Here is a 19,668-nt window from a genome sequence, read left to right on the forward strand (position 1 = left end):
CAAGACAGAATATATGACAATGTAATATATTTTTTGTTATATAGCCTATTTAAAATGTTAGTAAATGGATTTGAACTTTGTAGTGGTCTGGGTTCAAACATTCCGACACGCAAAGTGAAGCTTTCACGTGACTGTTAAGAAAGTGAAGCTTTGTTGTTCGTTAATCACGTTTCTCTGAAAACAATACGTACACACATTTCGGGACAAAGCCACTCAGAGATAACGTTAAAAAATGTGAATCAGTTTCTCTAAGTGCGTCCACAGGAAAGAGACAGTCGATCAGTCGATTTGGACAGCATTAGCATTAGCATTGATTCAATAGTGTTTGCGGACAGGAAAAAAAAAAGGAGGGGGGTGGGGTGGAGTGCTAGTTCTGTGCGTACCCTGAGATAAAGGATATCGAGTCGGCGACAGCTCCAGATATTTAGCATGCTAGATATTTGTCTGGCGTCAGCGAGGTGTCGGCGATGCATCAGCGGGCCTCTTTGATGCGTTGTTGAGTAGTTCACACATAAAGATTGGTGAGCGCCGATCACTCGCTGATTTCCCCCCCGATCACAGCCTGACCTGTCGGCGAGCTCGTTAACTGGCAAATCGGGCTTAAATCGGGCTTAAAATCCTGTAGTGTAAACTAGGCATTACTTGTAACCGATTTAGCAGATCATTTGTTTCAGATTAAAAATGTCGACACAATGTAGAGTACTTGCTATGTATGTTTGGAGACCAGCAATATATAATTTTAAATATGAATCCATTTTGTTCCGTTCTCTGCTTGTTGATGTCATTATACAGCAAGAATGTTGTGACAGTTGGTCGGTGTTATATTTGCCCCTCCTTCACTCTGATTGGACGGCTGGCTAAAAAGTGACAGTGATGAGCGCAGCGTTTTACCAAAGTCCCTTTAAGACAAGTCATTTCACTCTGAGGCCATCTTTGAAACGCCACTCGTGCAACTCCTATCTCTTTGAAAGGGAAACATCAAATTCTCCAAAGCTGTTTGCCAAGCTTTCGATTAAATTTCATATTTGTAATCACCAATGAAATCTGACAACAACTGTCTAATTTTTTTTTTTTCCAAATGCTTGAATCATAACAAAAAAATGGTATTTTTCAGGCTGGATCAAGCTAATGCGCATGCGCAGACCTAAATGCGCGTCTCTTGTGCCTCATTTCAGAGGCGCGCGTCTGACTGTTTCTATAGAAACCGGTGCTTCTAACAGCCGCTGCAGTGACGCAATGACTTTACCAGTCAGCGATTGGCTTGTAAGGGTGGACCTCCTACAGGGGTTCAGGCTGTAGGGTTGCCGAGTGACTAAAGAAACGTTATCCGCAAGATGGCAGAAAACTGTACATTTCTTGTCTATAACCACCCACTGCAACTTATACCAACGACGGAAATAAGCGCAGTTATAATAGCAAAATATGTGGGAGAGCGTTGCTACAGTGTGACAATATTGTATTGCAATAGGGAGCACATTAATGTTAATACTAAATCAAAACTAGTTAGCACATCATTTGTAATAGAAAGGGTTTAATGACAATATCTGATTATGGTTACACTTAACATAGTTACAAAATAGATGTATGAGATGATAAAATCATATACCATTAATCGTACCCAGCATGTATGTCAAAAGTTACCTGAGAGAGAGAGAGAGTGAAAGAGAAAGAGAGAGAAAGAGAGAGAGAGAGAGAGAGAGAGAGAGAGAGAGAGAGAGGGCCAGAGAGAGTGCCCAAGAAAAGCCAAGAATCAAAGACCCAGAGCAACAGTTACAATCCTCTTTTATCCCTTCCTTGACCATGTGACTGAAACCAAAATATGAGACATTCAAACTGACCAATCAGGAAATTAAAACTTCCCCCACTGTACTAAAGGTGTGACCATTTGTAGACCCCCGATGTACACACATCTTGGCCTACAGGGCTTGATCACTGTCAACACCTTTGAGCCTTCCAAATGGCCCTTGTAGCAAGAGAGAGGGGGTTGAGACAGTAAAGCAAATGTCTTTGTTCATTTTAAAATATCTTTAGATATTTTCAATTCTTACAGGCTGTTATTTAGAAGGCGGGATTTATTCCTCCATATTGCGCGTTGCACTTTCTCCCATTCGAAACAATATGAGTGACACGTCTTGTGTTATTCTGCTTGTTAACTGGCAAATCGGGCTTAAATCGGGCTTAAAATCCTGTAGTGTAAACTAGGCATTACTTGTAACCGATTTAGCAGATCATTTGTTTCAGATTAAAAATGTCGACACAATGTAGAGTACTTGCTATGTATGTTTGGAGACCAGCAATATATAATTTTAAATATGAATCCATTTTGTTCCGTTCTCTGCTTGTTGATGTCATTATACAGCAAGAATGTTGTGACAGTTGGTCGGTGTTATATTTGCCCCTCCTTCACTCTGATTGGACGGCTGGCTAAAAAGTGACAGTGATGAGCGCAGCGTTTTACCAAAGTCCCTTTAAGACAAGTCATTTCACTCTGAGGCCATCTTTGAAACGCCTCTCGTGCAACTCCTATCTCTTTGAAAGGGAAACATCAAATTCTCCAAAGCTGTTTGCCAAGATTTCGATTAAATTTCATATTTGTAATCACCAATGAAATCTGACAACAACTGTCTAATATTTTTTTTTTCCAAATGCTTGAATCATAACAAAAAAATGGTATTTTTCAGGCTGGATCAAGCTAATGTGCATGCGCAGACCTAAATGCGCGTCTCTTGTGCCTCATTTCAGAAGCGCGCGTCTGACTGTTTCTATAGAAACCGGTGCTTCTAACAGCCGCTGCAGTGATGCAATGACTTTACCAGTCAGCGATTGGCTGTTATTTAGAAGGCGGGACTTATTCCGCCATATTGCGCGTTGCACTTTCTCCCATTCGAAACAATATGAGTGACACATCTTGTGTTATTCTATAGTCTTTGGTTTTACTCAAAGTTGAACATTCTTCAACTTGAGGCGACCAGTAAAAAACGGCGAGCTCTCAGCGCTTGAGCTTGAAAAGGATGCTCAGCTCCTCCCTAAAAAAACATTAAAAAACGCAGCTCTCCCATTGAAAACAACTGGAAAAGTACACTAGCCGCTGGAAAAAAACGCTTTGGTGGACACGGAGCCTAGTCTCAGATGGGTGTGTGTAGTGGTGAGTAGGCCTACGGTGCACAATTGCGACCATCCTGCCAATTTTGGGATTTATGGTCTCTGACACCCTTACACTTCGGTGCTCGGATCCATGATTATTTAAATTAGTCACACTGAATAATGTAACAATTCATCAGATTGATAACTTTTTTTTTGTTTTCAAATGAAAGCAGTATGCTGCCTAGCAACACTTGACACTTATCCCTGCACTAATTGGTTGAACAGTTATCTTAGACATCCATCTCATGAACATGAACGAAAAACTGACAACTGGGATTCAGTGTGAGTGAAAATGTCAGTGCAAAAGCTCTTGAGTTGTCATCTTATATTGGCACTGGCTGCATTCCTTGTAGCAGAAAGTGGTAAGTAACATGAGAGGTATCGAAGCAATATAATTAAATATCAACAATAATTTTATTATTATTGTTATGATTGCTAGTAGTAGTAGTAGTAGTAATAGTAGTAGTAGTGGTGGTGGTGGTGCAATATTATCTTAAGAAGGATGACTCTAATGGTGATGGACCTGCTAAGGGAAATATTACTTGACAAGTACTTTTTATAAAGACAAGCATATACTGCAATTGACTGATGTATCCAAGTTCTTCTGTTTCTTTCTTCTTAACATATTTATCTGACATTTTGTTCTCCGTCTACATTCTGTTTCAGCTAATGTATATTACCGATACCGTATGTCAAGATGCATCTACAGCTCCTCTAATATCAGTGACATGGTGTATTTTAACAACTATTACTTCAATAAATATTTATTCATACAATTCGACAGCACTCTGGGGAGGTTTGTGGGGTTTAATGAGTATGGAATGAAACTTGCGGAGATCTGGAACAATGACACCACTGTGCATGAAGAAAGAGCTGTTGTGGACTGGTTCTGCAAAGTTTGTGCTCAAATCTTTGACTCCAATATCTGTGAGAAATCAGGTATGTGGCACAAGATTCTTCTTTCGTTTTTACTGTCAACTTGTAGAGCATATGTTAGTATCTAGAAAATAATTATTAACAAATTTTTGAATCACCAGAAATGGTAAGCATTAAATAGAAGCATTTGAAAAAAATTTTAATTTTAAAAACTTATTGTGAATAAAAATAATTAATATTTACAGGGATTCTTCAATTGACCTTTCTTTTGTCAAATTAACCACACACACACACACACATACACACACACACACTCTTTGGGTTTCCATGTTTTATGGGGACTTTCCTTAGACATAATGATTTTTATACTGTACGTACTGTGTATTTAGGTTGTTGCTCTTCTTGATTCAGTGAAACCGAAGGTTAAGCTCAGTTCAGTGATGCAGGCTGGTGGCAAACATCCAGCAGTGCTGATGTGTAGTGCATATGAATTTTATCCTCCACACATCAAAGTGTCCTGGCTGAGAGATGGTAAACTGATGACCTCTGAAGTGACCTCAACAATGGAGCTGGCTGATGGAGACTGGTACTACCAGATCCACTCTGAGCTAGAGTACACCCCCAAATCTGGAGAGAAGATCTCCTGTATGGTTGAGCATGCCAGCTTCAATAAACCCATGATTTATGACTGGGGTAAGAGGAGATACTCACCTACTCTCATCTTAGTACTACTTTTGTGGACAGCATAATTTGACACACCAGTGTACCCTACAGATCCATCTCTCCCTGAGTCTGAGAGGAATAAAATTGCTATTGGAGCTTCTGGTCTGGTGCTGGGGATCATCATGGCAGCTGCTGGACTCATTTATTACAAGAAGAAATCAACAGGTTAGTGAGAATATTTCAAAATGACATTAGTCTATTTACATCATTCTTGTTAATGCAACATATATAAAATGTAACATATATAAATATTTTTTTTCTTGACAGGGAGGATCCTAGTACCTCATTGATGATGGTATATTTCAAATAAATGCTGATAACTCGTGCACATAATTAATAATTAGGCCTATACATATTTCAGGTCCTCATTCTGACTGCAAGGGGACTGAAGAATGAGGAATGAAGAATGAAGCATTGTCCTTTATGACATAATTATCATACACAATCCTAATTTGCACAATCCTTTAGCTGATGCTTTGTTTCTAAAATTTAAAACAAGGAAAACAACAATGATATAAATATAGCATAAAATCTGATACTTATTTTTTCTTGAAAGCATTGTATGAATATAATATCATATTTGAGTAAGACAATGACAATGAGTCTTTGTTCTCACTAAGTTTGTCTCTATTTGTACACAATAATGTACATAGAAGTAGAGTAGTTTGTTAATGTTGAAACTCATGAGTCTTTGTTGCTATATGCTGTATACATGAAACAACTAAAGCATATCTGATGAACATATTTTACTTCTTTATTTTAAGAAAACTGATTAGAAGTGAATGTGTAAACTTGCATCTAATTGGTCTTAATTTTTAGGAATGACATACTTCTGTGTAGGAAACTGTCCCGTATATGTCCCTATAATGAGGCTGACTTCAAAATGTTGAGATAAACATGTTCTTGATTTTCATGTTCTGTATGTACATTTCTTCCATAAATGTTTCTTTGTAAATGGTTTTGAAGTTTTTAAGCAAACCAATATTGATACAAATGCAGTACCCTGTGAAGTGGTTTAGTTTACCACCATTGTTGCAGCTTTTGTTGAATGCATAGCACCTACTTTTCTACCGGTACAGTTTAAGCAGCGCGTTTTTTGTGCAGCATATATTTCTGTTTTTAGGGCCCGAGCACCGATGGTATGAGGACCCTATTGTAATAGCTCATTCGATTATTCTTCTTCTCTGAAATGAATCGCATTTAAAGGCCTAAACATGCTCGAAAACTCATGAAACTTTGCACACGCGCTAGAAGTGGTGAAAATTTACGTCTGATATGGGTTTCAGAATTAGATGTGACAAAATGCCTCGATAGTGCCACCTACAAAATTTCAATTAAGCGCCCTTCGCGCTACATTTCACGTACTAGTATGAAATTTGGTAGATGTAACAGCCCAATACAAAACAGTCCCTGGGTGCAAAATCTGAAAACCCAACAGGAAGTGAGATATTTTGAATTTTCTCTGTAAAATTTTTGCAGTTTTTGCCATTTCCAGACATACTTTAATGAACTCCTCCTACAGATTTTATCAGAACATTGTATGTAAAATGATGGTGTTTAATGCAGTTGTTGATTATCAAACAATGAAATGTGGGCTGTGACTGAATATTATAAAAAGCTGAATATTATGAAGGTATATCTTCACCATGACAGTAACTTTCACATGATTAAAAGACCTTCCTTTTTACTCCATGAGCTTTTGTATGAGGAAGCATCACTAACTTAAATATCCGATGCAGGTTTGGCTGTGTTTGTGAAAGTCATGCATCTCTGGTATTTAAAAACTGGTTTACCATGATTCTTGCAAACAGGTTCTTTTACAGAAGCACTGAAGCTTGTAATCATGGGAAAGATTTGGGGGAACTATGGGGAAGTTTTGAACAAACTTCCCTATAGTTTCAGTATTCAACAATGGACCCTTTTCACAGACTGAACATTGCTCTCTTTCCATACATAAATAAAAAATATATGTTTTTGTTTTGATTTAGATCATTTAAAAGTAGATGCTTAAATGTTTCTATATTGCGCATGTCTGTTTAACAAGTATTCACTGAGTTTGGTTTCATTTTTGTGACGCACTCCAGAAAAAAAGTTAATGAAGACTGTGATGGAAGAAAGCACACTCTGTTTGTTTTCTGTATTTTACAAAGGCACAATATTTTGTTTTGATTGTTGACATAAATAAAAGTAAATCCTTTACAGTTTTGAATGATGTATTGCTTTTATCTGTATGATCATAAATGACAGAGTCATTTGCAAAAAAAAAAAAAATCTACCACAATGCCCTGTGTTTGTTGACCCCAGAGGGATAAACAGTGTTTTACATGCTTGTTTCACGAGTTCACACGTAAAAATAATGCGTATCAGATAGTAATAGTATCCGTATTTGGCATGCTGTCCAAACAGAGGGCTCTGAGCTCTGTATTTGGCACAAACCCAGAGTACTCCCCCCGTATTTCAGGTTAGGAAAGTAACCAGGTGAGAGTGAGGAGTTACAGGGATGCTGAAAAACTGTTGAGGAATATGGTGGAGTCGACTGTGTTTATATATAGGCCTCCACTCATGCTGATTGGGTAGATATGTTGATTACTATTGTTGACAGCTGGAATGATGTGATGATTGGATACATTATTTGAATGTGTTCCTCCTGAACTTTGTTAATAAAACATCATTTAATGAACCTTAAACAATTATTGCACATGCATGTGGACACTAACAGATTACAGGTGGTAGACAATTAAAGACATAGTTAGAGTAACTTAGGAAACTAAAGAGACCTTTCTATTGACTGAAAAACACCAGAAGAAAGATGCCCAGGGTCCCTGATTACCTGTGTGAATATGGTGCAGGAGGCATGATGACTGCAGATGTAAACAGAGCAATAAACTGCAATGTAAAATGCCCTAGACAGTGCTACAGGGAGATGGGAAGGACAGCTGATCGCCCTTGCAGGGGCAACCTACGTGTAACCATAGACGTGTTTGAGAATTTGCAAGTGTCTTGGTGGAAAAGTAGAGTAACATCTCACAGCAAGAAATGAAAGCTCTAGCGTAAGTTCTGCCAGGAAGACTCAATGTTACATCACCTATTAGTTTAGATCTACCCAATCATTATCTTACACTTGGAGTATGAAAGATCGCTGACACATGTCTGAGTCTGCAGATGTTGACGCCAACCTTCACTTCCGGCACAGGCTTTAGCTTGTTTAAAATCCAGTCTGACTTTATCATTATCTATTAAATTACTGATAAGTTTTATCTAAAACTTAAGCTCCAGTGAACCGCAATGTTCTCACGATGGATGTACAGGCCTATTTTGTGATTATCTAAATAATCACAGAAAATGTTAGTTTGATTTGCTTTAATGAAAAAATGATAATTTTAGACAGGATATGTTAAATGTTACAGTGTCATTTAAGTTTATGTCAGCCTATCAACATGTTCATTGAGCTGTCACGGCAATGAGAGAAAAATCCCGTTCAATTTCAGAAGCATGCAGGTCCTAGGGTTTCTATTTGTTTTCGTATTTAGTTCAGTATATCATCAAAGGGACTATCATCAAAGACACGGCTGCAATCCTCACCATTCTCGCGTCATCACTACAGATCACCCATTTCATCTCAGTGATATTTTCATCATTTTTTACACTTTGATGTCAATTGAGTGTAGAATCGTAGGCTACTCTTTTGCTCTCTCTTTACACATACATAATAAGCAGTATTATGCAATCGCACGTATTGGAGACAGCTGTTCAACGTGAGTGCTCGTTGTGCTCGTTCGCATAACTTCTAGCACGTTTATGATCCACGTGACACTGGTACCATTCGTTTAAGAAAAACATAAAACAAAGAATGTCGTACAATAATCGGCTCTATCGTTGCAAGGCTCGGGGAAACCCTAATCATAACCTTAAAGCAACACACACCCAGATCATCGTAATCAGGAAATGAATAATTTAAATGTTAAATAACACTGCATAGTCTTCACATAAAATGTATAGCCTAATTAATCTGTGACAAGGCACAATCTCGGTGTGAAATCGCGGGCGCGACTGCTAACAAGAAACTGATATCAGTGCCACGTGAGTCCCAGGGGTTAGCTAAAGGAATGAGGACGATTCATTCAACTGAAATACTTGCAAGCGCTGAAATACTAGGCTACTCGTACAGGGGTGCGTTTCCCAGAAGCATCGTTAGCCAACTAACATCGCAAGTTCCGTCGTTACTTACATAGCTCAACGATTTGGTGTTTCCCGAAACCACAGTTCAAACGAACATTCGCAAACTGCATCGCAAACTTGTGTGGTTGGAACGACAGCTCTCGAGCTGTATTTAGAAGCATAGTTTCTTGTTTTTATGACATGTGGACTTAATAAATCGTTATCTTGAGCAAAATAAGCAAGCTGACATTAAGTACAATGTATATCTTTTATTTCGAATATATACAAATGTCATTTCTATGTTTTAGTTTGTCAAGAGATTTAAAGCACTGTTTTTGGACAGTGCGCATGTGCATACGTGCTCTAGTACGTCAGAACAAGCATTTGATCTAATCTGGAAATAAAGCAAAATAACTGAGGAAAATGAGAATTAGTCCTCTAATGCCATGTCTGTAATTTATAGCAAAAAATCTAGCATTAATTCGATCTCAAACAGATTCATTTAAAGAAGTTATTGCTAACCACCTGCGTGACGTCATTCACCAACGTGGTTGAACGACAAGTTTGCGACAGTACAGTTTCGGGAAACAGTCGTGACTAGCTAGTTGATTTGTTCAGCGATGCATTGTACTATGGTAGTTCAGCAGCGAGTTACATCGTTGTTTGGGAAACGCACCCCAGGTCAGTATTTGATGAATCAAAATTGTGATGTAACGCAGCGCTGTTTTACTTGGTCTAACGTTATACTATCATTCTAAAATGCTTTTGAGCGTTTAAAGTCGTAATGCCATTCTATGTTTTAGTCTGTTGACTGTATTAGATTATAATATCATACTGATATTCTTACATTCATTGTGTTGAGCTTCATAACATTAATTCACTTTATGTACTTTTGCTTCCTTTCTATTTACGTGCAAGAGCGGCATCTCTGTCAAATCGAATTTCTTCGCAAAGCTCTCGTCATCTCGGATACGCCACGCTGTTATTGATCCTCGCTCCGTTCTCATTTTATTCCGAAGTTTGCTTGCCATGCTCCATAATGTTAGATAAAACAACAGCCTGCTGCCACACATCATACAACTGTTAATGTCTGTTTTCATGGTATTGAACAACAATGCTCACATTATTATCGTTTTGCAAAGGTTTGCTAGCTTTTGCAGGATTTCAATAGCTAGCTAAGGTTAGTTAGAGCGATATCAAGTGAAGCGTTTTCCTTTCTGCAATGGCATTGTACGACATGGTTTCCCAGTCTTTATCTGTCTATTTTTAGTATTCTTGTACTTATCTGTCATGCTATCTGGTTAATTTTCTTTTGGGGGTTCTCTTGGCAGGTTCTGACGGCTAGATGGAGTCCTGTAGGCTAAGTTCTATCAAGCCATTAGTGGGAGTTACACCCAAGCATATCGAATTTCAGTACTTTTAACGAGTCTTTTCTTTAAACACTATATACCTTCCATTTATTTAACTAAAATATCTGCCTTCCGTTCGCAATGCAGTGGTTTAAAATTCTCCTAACAGCAGATGGAGAGGACTGCTGTGTTCCAACTTGTATGCTCATCATTAATTAGGTACTTTTTATGCAAATACTGGTGGTGGTGGTGTTATGTTTTATCTCAATTTTTACTAATTATGATTCAGTTCAGTTAGTCTATAGCTTTCACAACTTTTCTGTGGCCTATTGTGGCCTCTGCAAGGTGAGGTAATGTGACCTTGTCTCTATGTGGCTTGTGGCCTCGTCTCTATGTGGCCTAACGTGGCCGTTGTCGCCGTTCAAGGCTATCGCGTCTATGTGGCCTAACGTGGCCGTTGTCGCTGTTCAAGGCTATCATGTCTATGTGGCCTAACATGGCCGTTGTCGCCGTTCAAGGCTATCGTGTCTATGTGGCCTAACATGGCCGTTGTCGCCGTTCAAGGCTATCGTGTCTATGTGGCCCAATGTGGCCGTTGTCGCCGTTCAAGGCTATCATGTCTATGTGGCCTAACGTGGCCGTTGTCGCTGTTCAAGGCTATCATGTCTATGTGGCCTAACATGGCCGTTGTCGCCGTTCAAGGCTATCGTGTCTATGTGGCCCAACATGGCCGTTGTCGCCGTTCAAGTCTATTGTGTCTACGTGGCCCAATGTGGCTGTTGTCGCCGTTCAAGGCTATCGTGTCTATGTGGCCTAACATGGCCGTTGTCGCCGTTCAAGGCTATCGTGTCTATGTGGCCCAACATGGCCGTTGTCGCCGTTCAAGTCTATTGTGTCTACGTGGCCCAATGTGGCTGTTGTCGCCGTTCAAGGCTATCGTGTCTATGTGGCCTAACATGGCCGTTGTCGCCGTTCAAGGCTATCGTGTTTATGTGGCCCAACATGGCCGTTGTCGCCGTTCAAGTCTATTGTGTCTACGTGGCCTAATGTGGCCGTTGTCGCCGTGCAAAGCTATCGTGTCTATGTGGCCCAACATGGCCGTTGTCGCCGTTCAAGGCTATCATGTCTATGTGGCCTAACGTGGCCGTTGTCGCCGTTCAAGGCTATCGTGTCTATGTAGCCCAACATGGCCGTTGTTGCCGTTCAAGTCTATTGTGTCTACGTGGCCCAATGTGGCTGTTGTCGCCGTTCAAGGCTATCGTGTCTATGTGGCCTAACATGGCCGTTGTCGCCGTTCAAGGCTATCGTGTCTATGTGGCCCAACATGGCCGTTGTCGCCGTTCAAGTCTATTGTGTCTACGTGGCCCAATGTGGCTGTTGTCGCCGTTCAAGGCTATCGTGTCTATGTGGCCTAACATGGCCGTTGTCGCCGTTCAAGGCTATCGTGTTTATGTGGCCCAACATGGCCGTTGTCGCCGTTCAAGTCTATTGTGTCTACGTGGCCTAATGTGGCCGTTGTCGCCGTGCAAAGCTATCGTGTCTATGTGGCCCAACATGGCTGTTGTCGCCGTTCAAGGCTATCATGTCTATGTGGCCTAACGTGGCCGTTGTCGCCGTTCAAGGCTATCGTGTCTATGTGGCCCAACATGGCCGTTGTCGCCGTTCAAGTCTATTGTGTCTACGTGGCCCAATGTGGCTGTTGTCGCCGTTCAAGGCTATCGTGTCTATGTGGCCTAACATGGCCGTTGTCGCCGTTCAAGGCTATCGTGTCTATGTGGCCCAACATGGCCGTTGTCGCCGTTCAAGTCTATTGTGTCTACGTGGCCCAATGTGGCTGTTGTCGCCGTTCAAGGCTATCGTGTCTATGTGGCCTAACATGGCCGTTGTCGCCGTTCAAGGCTATCGTGTTTATGTGGCCCAACATGGCCGTTGTCGCCGTTCAAGTCTATTGTGTCTACGTGGCCTAATGTGGCCGTTGTCGCCGTGCAAAGCTATCGTGTCTATGTGGCCCAACATGGCTGTTGTCGCCGTTCAAGGCTATCATGTCTATGTGGCCTAACGTGGCCGTTGTCGCCGTTCAAGGCTATTGTGTCTATGTGGCCTAATGTGGCCGTTGTCGCCATTCAAGGCTATCGTGTCTATGTGGCCTTTGTCTCTCTGTAGCTATTGTTGTCTTACATTCTTGGTCTTTTCTCTTTTTTCTTGTCTTCCTCTCATCATGTCTTATGTTGCGCTCTTACTGCTTTCACCATTTTCTCACACCATGGTGAAGTGGCTCTCTTCCACTGATAAGCATTATGGTCTTTTCATGTTTAATTAATTTTTATCTCTGTTTCAGGAACTGCAAGATTCACCACTGGTGGGTATATATTTCCTCTTACAGTTCTTAAGGATTGGGGGGGTAGGCTCAGTCGTGGTGGGATAATTCTCCTTCACCATTTTTGGGGGTCGGCTATGCCCCTTCATCTTAAAGCAGGAAATGCAGAGTCCGCAACCCTTTAGGATGTGAGCTACGGACGGGGCCTACGCCAAAGAACTTTATCTTACAACATTTTGCTTGCTGATTGTTAATAAATATCGTTGTTACGTTATCTTGCCTCCCGAGTCTTTCTGGTAGAACTAGCCGATCTAGTGCCAGAGCAGATACTGACTGCTGTACAGTTTTGATATTGACCCAGTTTATTCAGTTTATGTCTCAGTTGTTGAACTTTTCATAATAATACAAATAAAATAAAAGTAGTTGAATGTGAGAGGACATTTCTCTCTCTTTTTTTTTTTTGCTGAGTTTATAATAATGAATATAACATTAAATGTATTTGTTGGGCCTGATCATGCCAAAAGACTTGCTGGTATGGTATCACATTGTCCTTTAAAATGGTGACCAGGACCACAACTGATTTCATCAGTGAAGCATTTTCAAAGAATTGACTACAAAACCAGATGCCACTACCTTTGGTGTTAGTTGTTAAAAAGTTATACTCTATACAATTTTAAGAGGGAGCAGTCGGGTAAGATAAGCCATAGTAAGGACTTTCTTTACACAACACATCAGTAATAGCAGTGCTTGACTGACATTATTTAAACTTTTAAATTGAGTCAATACACATAATGTCACTGCAACCACATCTACATGGTCTGAGAAATTCTGCTGAAGAGACACTTACATGATCTGTTTCTAGAATTGTGAGCATATTTGCAACTCGGCCTCATGAGATTTATACAAGGCAGCAAAATCAAAAAGATTAAAAAAAAAAATATATATATTGCATGAGGTCCTGCAGAAACATTCAACTCAAAGCTACTGCCGTGATTCATAACCATGTTTTTACCAAACGCTTTACAAACTTTAGGGCCAAACTTTAAGACCTCTTGACACAGAGAAAAAGGAACAGCCCTGTCACGTTCATCAGCTGGAGTGCCCTTGAGAGCCATCAGGGGGCACTCCACCCCAGTCTTGTCACTTTCACAAACTACATTTCCCATAATCCATTGTCTGGACTCATCAATGATTGCTTTCAGCTGTGTCTCAACATCTTGTTACATTGCATATAAAGCCTAGTTTATCAGTCACTCCTGGTTTACCAGTCACTCTTAGGTTTCTGTCACAGTAATAAATTACATTTTGAAATCTATTGAAATAGAAAGGTTCTTTTAAATTGTAGTAATATTTCACAACTGTTCCACCAATAAATGTAGCTTTGGTGTATGTACTGTATCTGACAATTATAGGTCTACAATTTATCATTTATTAATCATAGTTCATGATTTTGATATCCAATAAATTTAGATTGAAATAGTTGTATAAATCTAAATTATTATTTTAATTATCCCCCCCCCCCCCCCCCCCCATTCCTTCCTTAAATCTTAAAACACAACACAATGCAACATGTAATTAAAAATATGGGCAAAACACCTGTGATAAATCAGAAAATCCTTTAATTTTAACAACACATTTGGCTGTATATTTATGCTGCTGAGCTGGCATCTGCAAGCCCTTTCACACCAGACATGTTTTTCCTGTTTATACAGTTTCAGAGTTATAATAGTTTAAGTTTTGGCGAGTTTTTGTGTGGATTTATAGTTTATGGACTGTTTTGATTTCGATAATTACATCTAGAAAGGGCACCGATAAAAGATTTTTGAAAGCGAAACTAATGTGATGATTGCCTCAGCCAGCGAAGCAGTGGAGAGCGGACGCAATGGAGAGGAGAGGATGTTATGTATACTGTATTACTGCAATACTCATTTTTTGATAGAATTATTATTATTTTGAAATGTGAAAGCACAGCAACCAATCTGATAAAATATTATTTGACCAAAAAAAAAAATGTCAAAACTACGTTTAAGATATGGAAAGGTTGCTTGCACAGCAGTCTGCAAGTATGCAGACTTGAATAAAATTGTCATTTCAATAAATCTACATTTTGATATTGTGAAATGGATATTATTACAGTGCAAAAACTATGCATAAACAGTGATTTCTTTGTTTCAGTTGCTGTTGAAGATGAGCAGCAGCAGCTGGCACAGCTGGCATCTCCAGGAGGCACCCGGATGATGCTGAAATGTCAACCTTCTTCATCAACCTATTCCTCAATCAGTTTATTATAAAGAATATAACAAGAAAAAATAAACATAAAATTATAAAAGAATGCCTATTTTCCTATTCATATTTTGTAAAAATTGTATAGGGTCGCTAACGACCCGAGGTGTGTATCAGTGTATGTATGACTCTGGCCAGCACTGTAGAATAATAAAGAAGATGCTGTAAGACAGGAGTACTGGCTGCAGTCTTCGACAATATTTAATTGATTCTGACTATTTTCTTTCATTTCAATGTATTCACAACATTAACGTTTTTAACTTTACAGGACAACCATTATTTGTTTCTTTGTAAAACAACCTGTTTCAATAAATACATTTACATTCCAATAAAGGCCTTTCAAATGTTATTTGTGTCTTCAGTTCTGTAACATATTACTATCAAACACAATACATTCACCTTTTACAGGGTTTAATCAAACATCATGTATTTCACATCACTATAACATTCACGAGACATTAATCTCATTTTTAAACTTTCACAAATGAATATGACATTTCGTTAATCCTCGTGTTTTACATGTATGTCGCCATTTTGGCTCAAACTCATCTGCGCTTACACTGCCATTTTGGCTCTAGATAGCTTCCAGTTGCAAACGCAAAATTAACTCATTTAAACTTTCTCATCCAATAACAATCAACATTATAAACTCTTTAAAACATTTTCACACATATATTGTCTCATATTTCACTTCACTTCACATATTTGTCCCTCCGATTTGGGAAAGTTTCTGGGTTTTCCTGAGATTGGAGTGGATTATGCACACTTCTTGAACAACATTCCATGTTGGGTTTTAGAAATGTGGTGTGATGATTGCTTCGCTGGCCGAGGCAATCATCACATTAGTTTCGCTTTCAAAAATCTTTTATCGGTGCCATCGATGCTTCCCTTTCTAGATGAATGCTGTGCAATAAAATTTCTTTATGTGAGGTAGGTTGTGATTTGGTAGAGATTTGTGGAGACAGTCCCATGGCACAAATTCAACCATTGACCTTAAACAGTTTTATTTCTCCCCCTGCTTTCCAGCTGCACATTCCAGAGACTTTCTCTTAAACCAGAAGAAACTTCAGTAACTTCACTCATAAACCAACCCATTAACAAACAATGGTCTCAAAATTGCTGTCAATAAGCTGAATTAATCACCAGTATTTTCCTTAGATATATACTTTGTATCATGTATGTTTTATATAACCTGCAGAGTTCTTTCTGTGTGTAAAAAGTTACTGCAGCCAGATTCTTATGAACTTCTACCTCAATTATATGAATTAATCACCAGTAGTTTCCTTAGATATATCTTATGTAGCATGTGTGTTTTTATATAACCTGTGGAGTTCTTTCTGTGGGTTAAACATTTGTTACAGCTAAACTCTCATGAAAGTCTACCTCAATTATAGGAAGTATATGCTATTAGTATCTGTTTGATGGGTGAATGATTTTCAGCATTTTGATACAAAGTAGATTTGTGTAGGATGCACCATATTTACACTATGAAAGTTGTTTTCTGAAAGCATTTATTACTAAAACTCTCAAAAGTTTGGGAGCACGTGATCATGAGGATATTATGATAATTGCATGCAAGAACAGGGCTGCGTTCAGCCCCGACAAAACATTGCAAAACTTTTTTTTAAATGAAAACGGTGGTATGTTGAACACCCTGTTCTGATGACGCAAGAGTTGCAACTATGGCAGCTGAAAAGGCCATTCTTTGTGTTCTTTTTGAAGAATTTTCGGAGCCTGATGAAATTGGTATAAATACATGTTTAATACTGCAAAATACACTCAACTGCCCTTGCTGTCCAGAATAAAAGAGAACATCCCAATCGAGTAAAGGGATTTGTGGAAACTGTGGTTCCTAATTATTGTGATCCAACATTTGCCTCACATTTCAGGATGAAAAGACAAACATTTCAGGTGAAGGATAATCCACTTACCTCCGACACTGTTTTATGATCTATATGACCTTATTATTTTTATTGTGAGTATTAGGCTTATCATTATTGCTGATCACTGTTGGTGTGCTATGATATTGTAATATTTACCATTACATAATTTGAGGAGTTTAGAAATGTTTATGTGTCACTCCACAATACAATAGCAAAATATATAAATATGTATAGTATTTTTATGTTACATTAATCAGTGTCTAGCACACCTTCCTAAGGGAATGATATGGACCAGAAACATTGCAATTACTAAATGATATTTAGACAGACTTAAAGAAGTTCCAGATCTATACTTGTGCTCTTATTATTTCAGTTATTTTGCCTTTAATGTAAATAAATATGTGCTAACAATATACTTGCTCTTGTGAATTTATTTTGATGTTAATTACATTTACTTACAAATTCCCACTGTATATAGCAGTATGTGCATCAGTGTGTAGGCTATACAACAGCCATTGTGTATGAAATTTGGTTTATAAATAAACTTGCCTTGCAATGAAGCTAAAAATATAAACAACTACATCATTATGTTGATATGCTATATATTTACTATAAAACTCTTATGACAAACATGTCTTCTAATATCTTCAATTGTTGCGTATACCGAGATGCAGCAGACACATATGTAAACGACTTTACTTGGACCCATTGTGCGAGCTGTCTCTTTAATACTGCGTGGTTTATATACATGTTGCTGCTGATTGGGCTGACATTTTTGACACACCCACCAAACAAGAGAAAACGTATCTCAAACCCCATTGCACATCGTTTCCAGGAAACATGTCGTTCAACCTGGAAACTGTAGCAAAACGTTGCATTTGAGCTTGAACGTGCCTCAGGAGAACGGGCAGTAGGACTCGCCCAAGACAATAGGGACTTTAAGCAGCAAGTGCTGATACAACGGCAACATCATTCTGGCATTCTGTTGCGCATGCGCGAATTTAACTGCTACTTCTTGACGTTCTACTGTAATCGTCTTTTACGGGTGAATAGCCGATTTGCCCTAGTCAATACGAGACAGATTAGATTAGTAAATGCTGTTTTATGGTTATGTGCTATTTTAATAGTATCTGTATGTCATTTAATGCCAAAAGTGTAAGGATGTCACCCTTGTCTGGACTTGAACCCAGGTCTCTGGTGTTCTAAGTTTGGCATGTTCTCTACTGAGCTAACTCCCAGACAATGGAACTTAAGAGCAGAAGAGTAATGAGTCAAGAGACTTGAGTCTTCCAAAAAATAAAAATAGTCTTCACTTGAGAAGCCAAAGAACAAAGTACAAATGAACTAGGATAGCAGAGCTTCCATAAAACAGAGAAACAAAAATAGACACATGGGTCAAAAAGTACAATAAGGCACAAAACTTATCTTGAGATCTGGAGACTGGAGAACATAGGCTCAAGATTGAACATAATGGCAGGGAACAAGCACACTTATAAAGGGCAAGACACAGGTGAAGGGAATCAGGGCTAATGAGGAGAGTTCTGAGTGCAATTAAATACAATAGCACCATCTGCAGGAGTGGAGAGCACTGAGCTTGGGGTTAAAGTGCCATCTGGAGACCTGGAGGGAGCATGACATGGAAGCTTAAGGAGGGCGGCCCCTGCAGGCTAGGAGTGGAGCGGCAGCCCAGAGATTGGATCTTTACAGAAGCCCCTTCCCTAGGAACGGCACCTGACGTTCTTCTAACTGTTCCCTTTGGCTTGGCGAAACTCTAAGATGAGAGTCGGGTCTAAAATATCTTCCAGGACCGCTCCTCTGGGCCAAAGCCCTCCCAATCCACAAGATATTGAACTTTCCCATGAACCCTTCAAGAATCCATCAGCCTGTGGACCATGTAAGCTGGCTGGCCATCAATGATGCGAGGTACTGGGGCGGGCTTCCTAGCTGGAGACAGAGTAGAACAAACAACAGGTTTTAAATGGGAAACATGAAAAGTGGGATGAATCTTCATGGACCTGGGCAGAAGGAGTCGATAGGAAACTGGGTTAATCTTCTTAAGGATCTTGAAAGGGCCAATGTATCGTGGGGCCAGCTTGCGGGACTCCACCCACAATGGAAGTTCTCTGGTTGAGAGCCATACCCTTTGTCCCGGGAAAAGCGTGGGTCCTACCCTTCGGTGTCGGTTTGCCTGCCTCCGTTGTTGTCGGGCAGCCCTCAATAAGGCAATACGTGCTCTTTGCCAGGAACGCCGGCACCGGCGGAACAGCTGTGTGGCAGCTGGAACATCAACCTCTGGTTCCTGTCCGGGAAGGGGGAGGGAAACCATACTGACACTCAAAAGGGGACATACCTAGTGAGGAATGGTAAAGGGTATTATGTGCAAATTCAGCCCATATTAAATGAGAGCTCCATGTGGATTGGTTGTCTGCAACCAGGCACCTCAGTGTCTTTTCAATTTCTTGATTTACCCTCTCAGTTTGGCCATTTGACTGGGGGTGGAAGCCGGAGGACAGGCTGATGGAAGATCCGATGAGTCAGCCAAACGCCTTCCAGAACCAGGAAGTACACTGCGGGCCCCGATCAGAAACCATATCCTGGGGAAAGCCGTGGATTCCGAACACATGCTTCATCAATAGTTCCGCAGATTGGCTAGCTGTGGGGAGCTTGGACAAAGGAAGGAGTTGACAAGTCTTAGAAAATCTGTCTACCACTACAAGGATTACCGTGTTTCCTTGAGACTGTGGCAAGCCTGTAATGAAGTCCAAGGAAATGTGGGACCAAGGGCGTCTTGGAATGGGCAGCGGGTGCAGCAGACCATGAGGGTGGGTCCTTGGCTCCTTGTTCTGAGCACAGACGGAGCAAGTGGCAACAAAAGCCCAGACGTCCCTGTGCAATCTAGGCCACCAGAATTTTCTCTGGATGTGCTTGCATGTCT

The 19,668-nt window shown here is 39.9% G+C and overlaps 1 protein-coding gene across 1 annotated transcript; it reads left to right on the top strand.

Moving 5' to 3' along the window:
• Positions 1–3,411: 3,411 nt before the first annotated feature.
• Positions 3,412–4,913, top strand: LOC127517139 (H-2 class II histocompatibility antigen, I-E beta chain-like). Its single transcript, XM_051902365.1, has 4 exons — positions 3,412–3,506; positions 3,811–4,083; positions 4,432–4,713; positions 4,795–4,913. The coding sequence occupies exons 1-4, from the start codon at positions 3,437–3,439 to the stop codon at positions 4,911–4,913; spliced, it is 744 nt and encodes a 247-aa protein (XP_051758325.1). The 5' UTR covers positions 3,412–3,436.
• The last annotated feature ends 14,755 nt before the right edge of the window (positions 4,914–19,668 follow it).

Source organism: Ctenopharyngodon idella, chromosome 8 (assembly GCF_019924925.1).
Source record: "Ctenopharyngodon idella isolate HZGC_01 chromosome 8, HZGC01, whole genome shotgun sequence".
Taxonomy (NCBI): Eukaryota; Metazoa; Chordata; class Actinopteri; order Cypriniformes; family Xenocyprididae; genus Ctenopharyngodon; species Ctenopharyngodon idella.

What these genes read in the sequence shown, in the direction of transcription:
- LOC127517139 (XM_051902365.1), top strand. Translation starts at nt 3,437, where the DNA reads ATGTCAGTGCAAAAGCTCTTGAGTTGTCATCTTATATTGGCACTGGCT. An exon ending in CAATATCTGTGAGAAATCAG is followed by an intron (nt 4,084 to 4,431) that starts GTATGTGGCACA and finishes TTCTTGATTCAG; the next exon opens with TGAAACCGAAGGTTAAGCTC. An exon ending in ACCCATGATTTATGACTGGG is followed by an intron (nt 4,714 to 4,794) that starts GTAAGAGGAGAT and finishes TGTACCCTACAG; the next exon opens with ATCCATCTCTCCCTGAGTCT.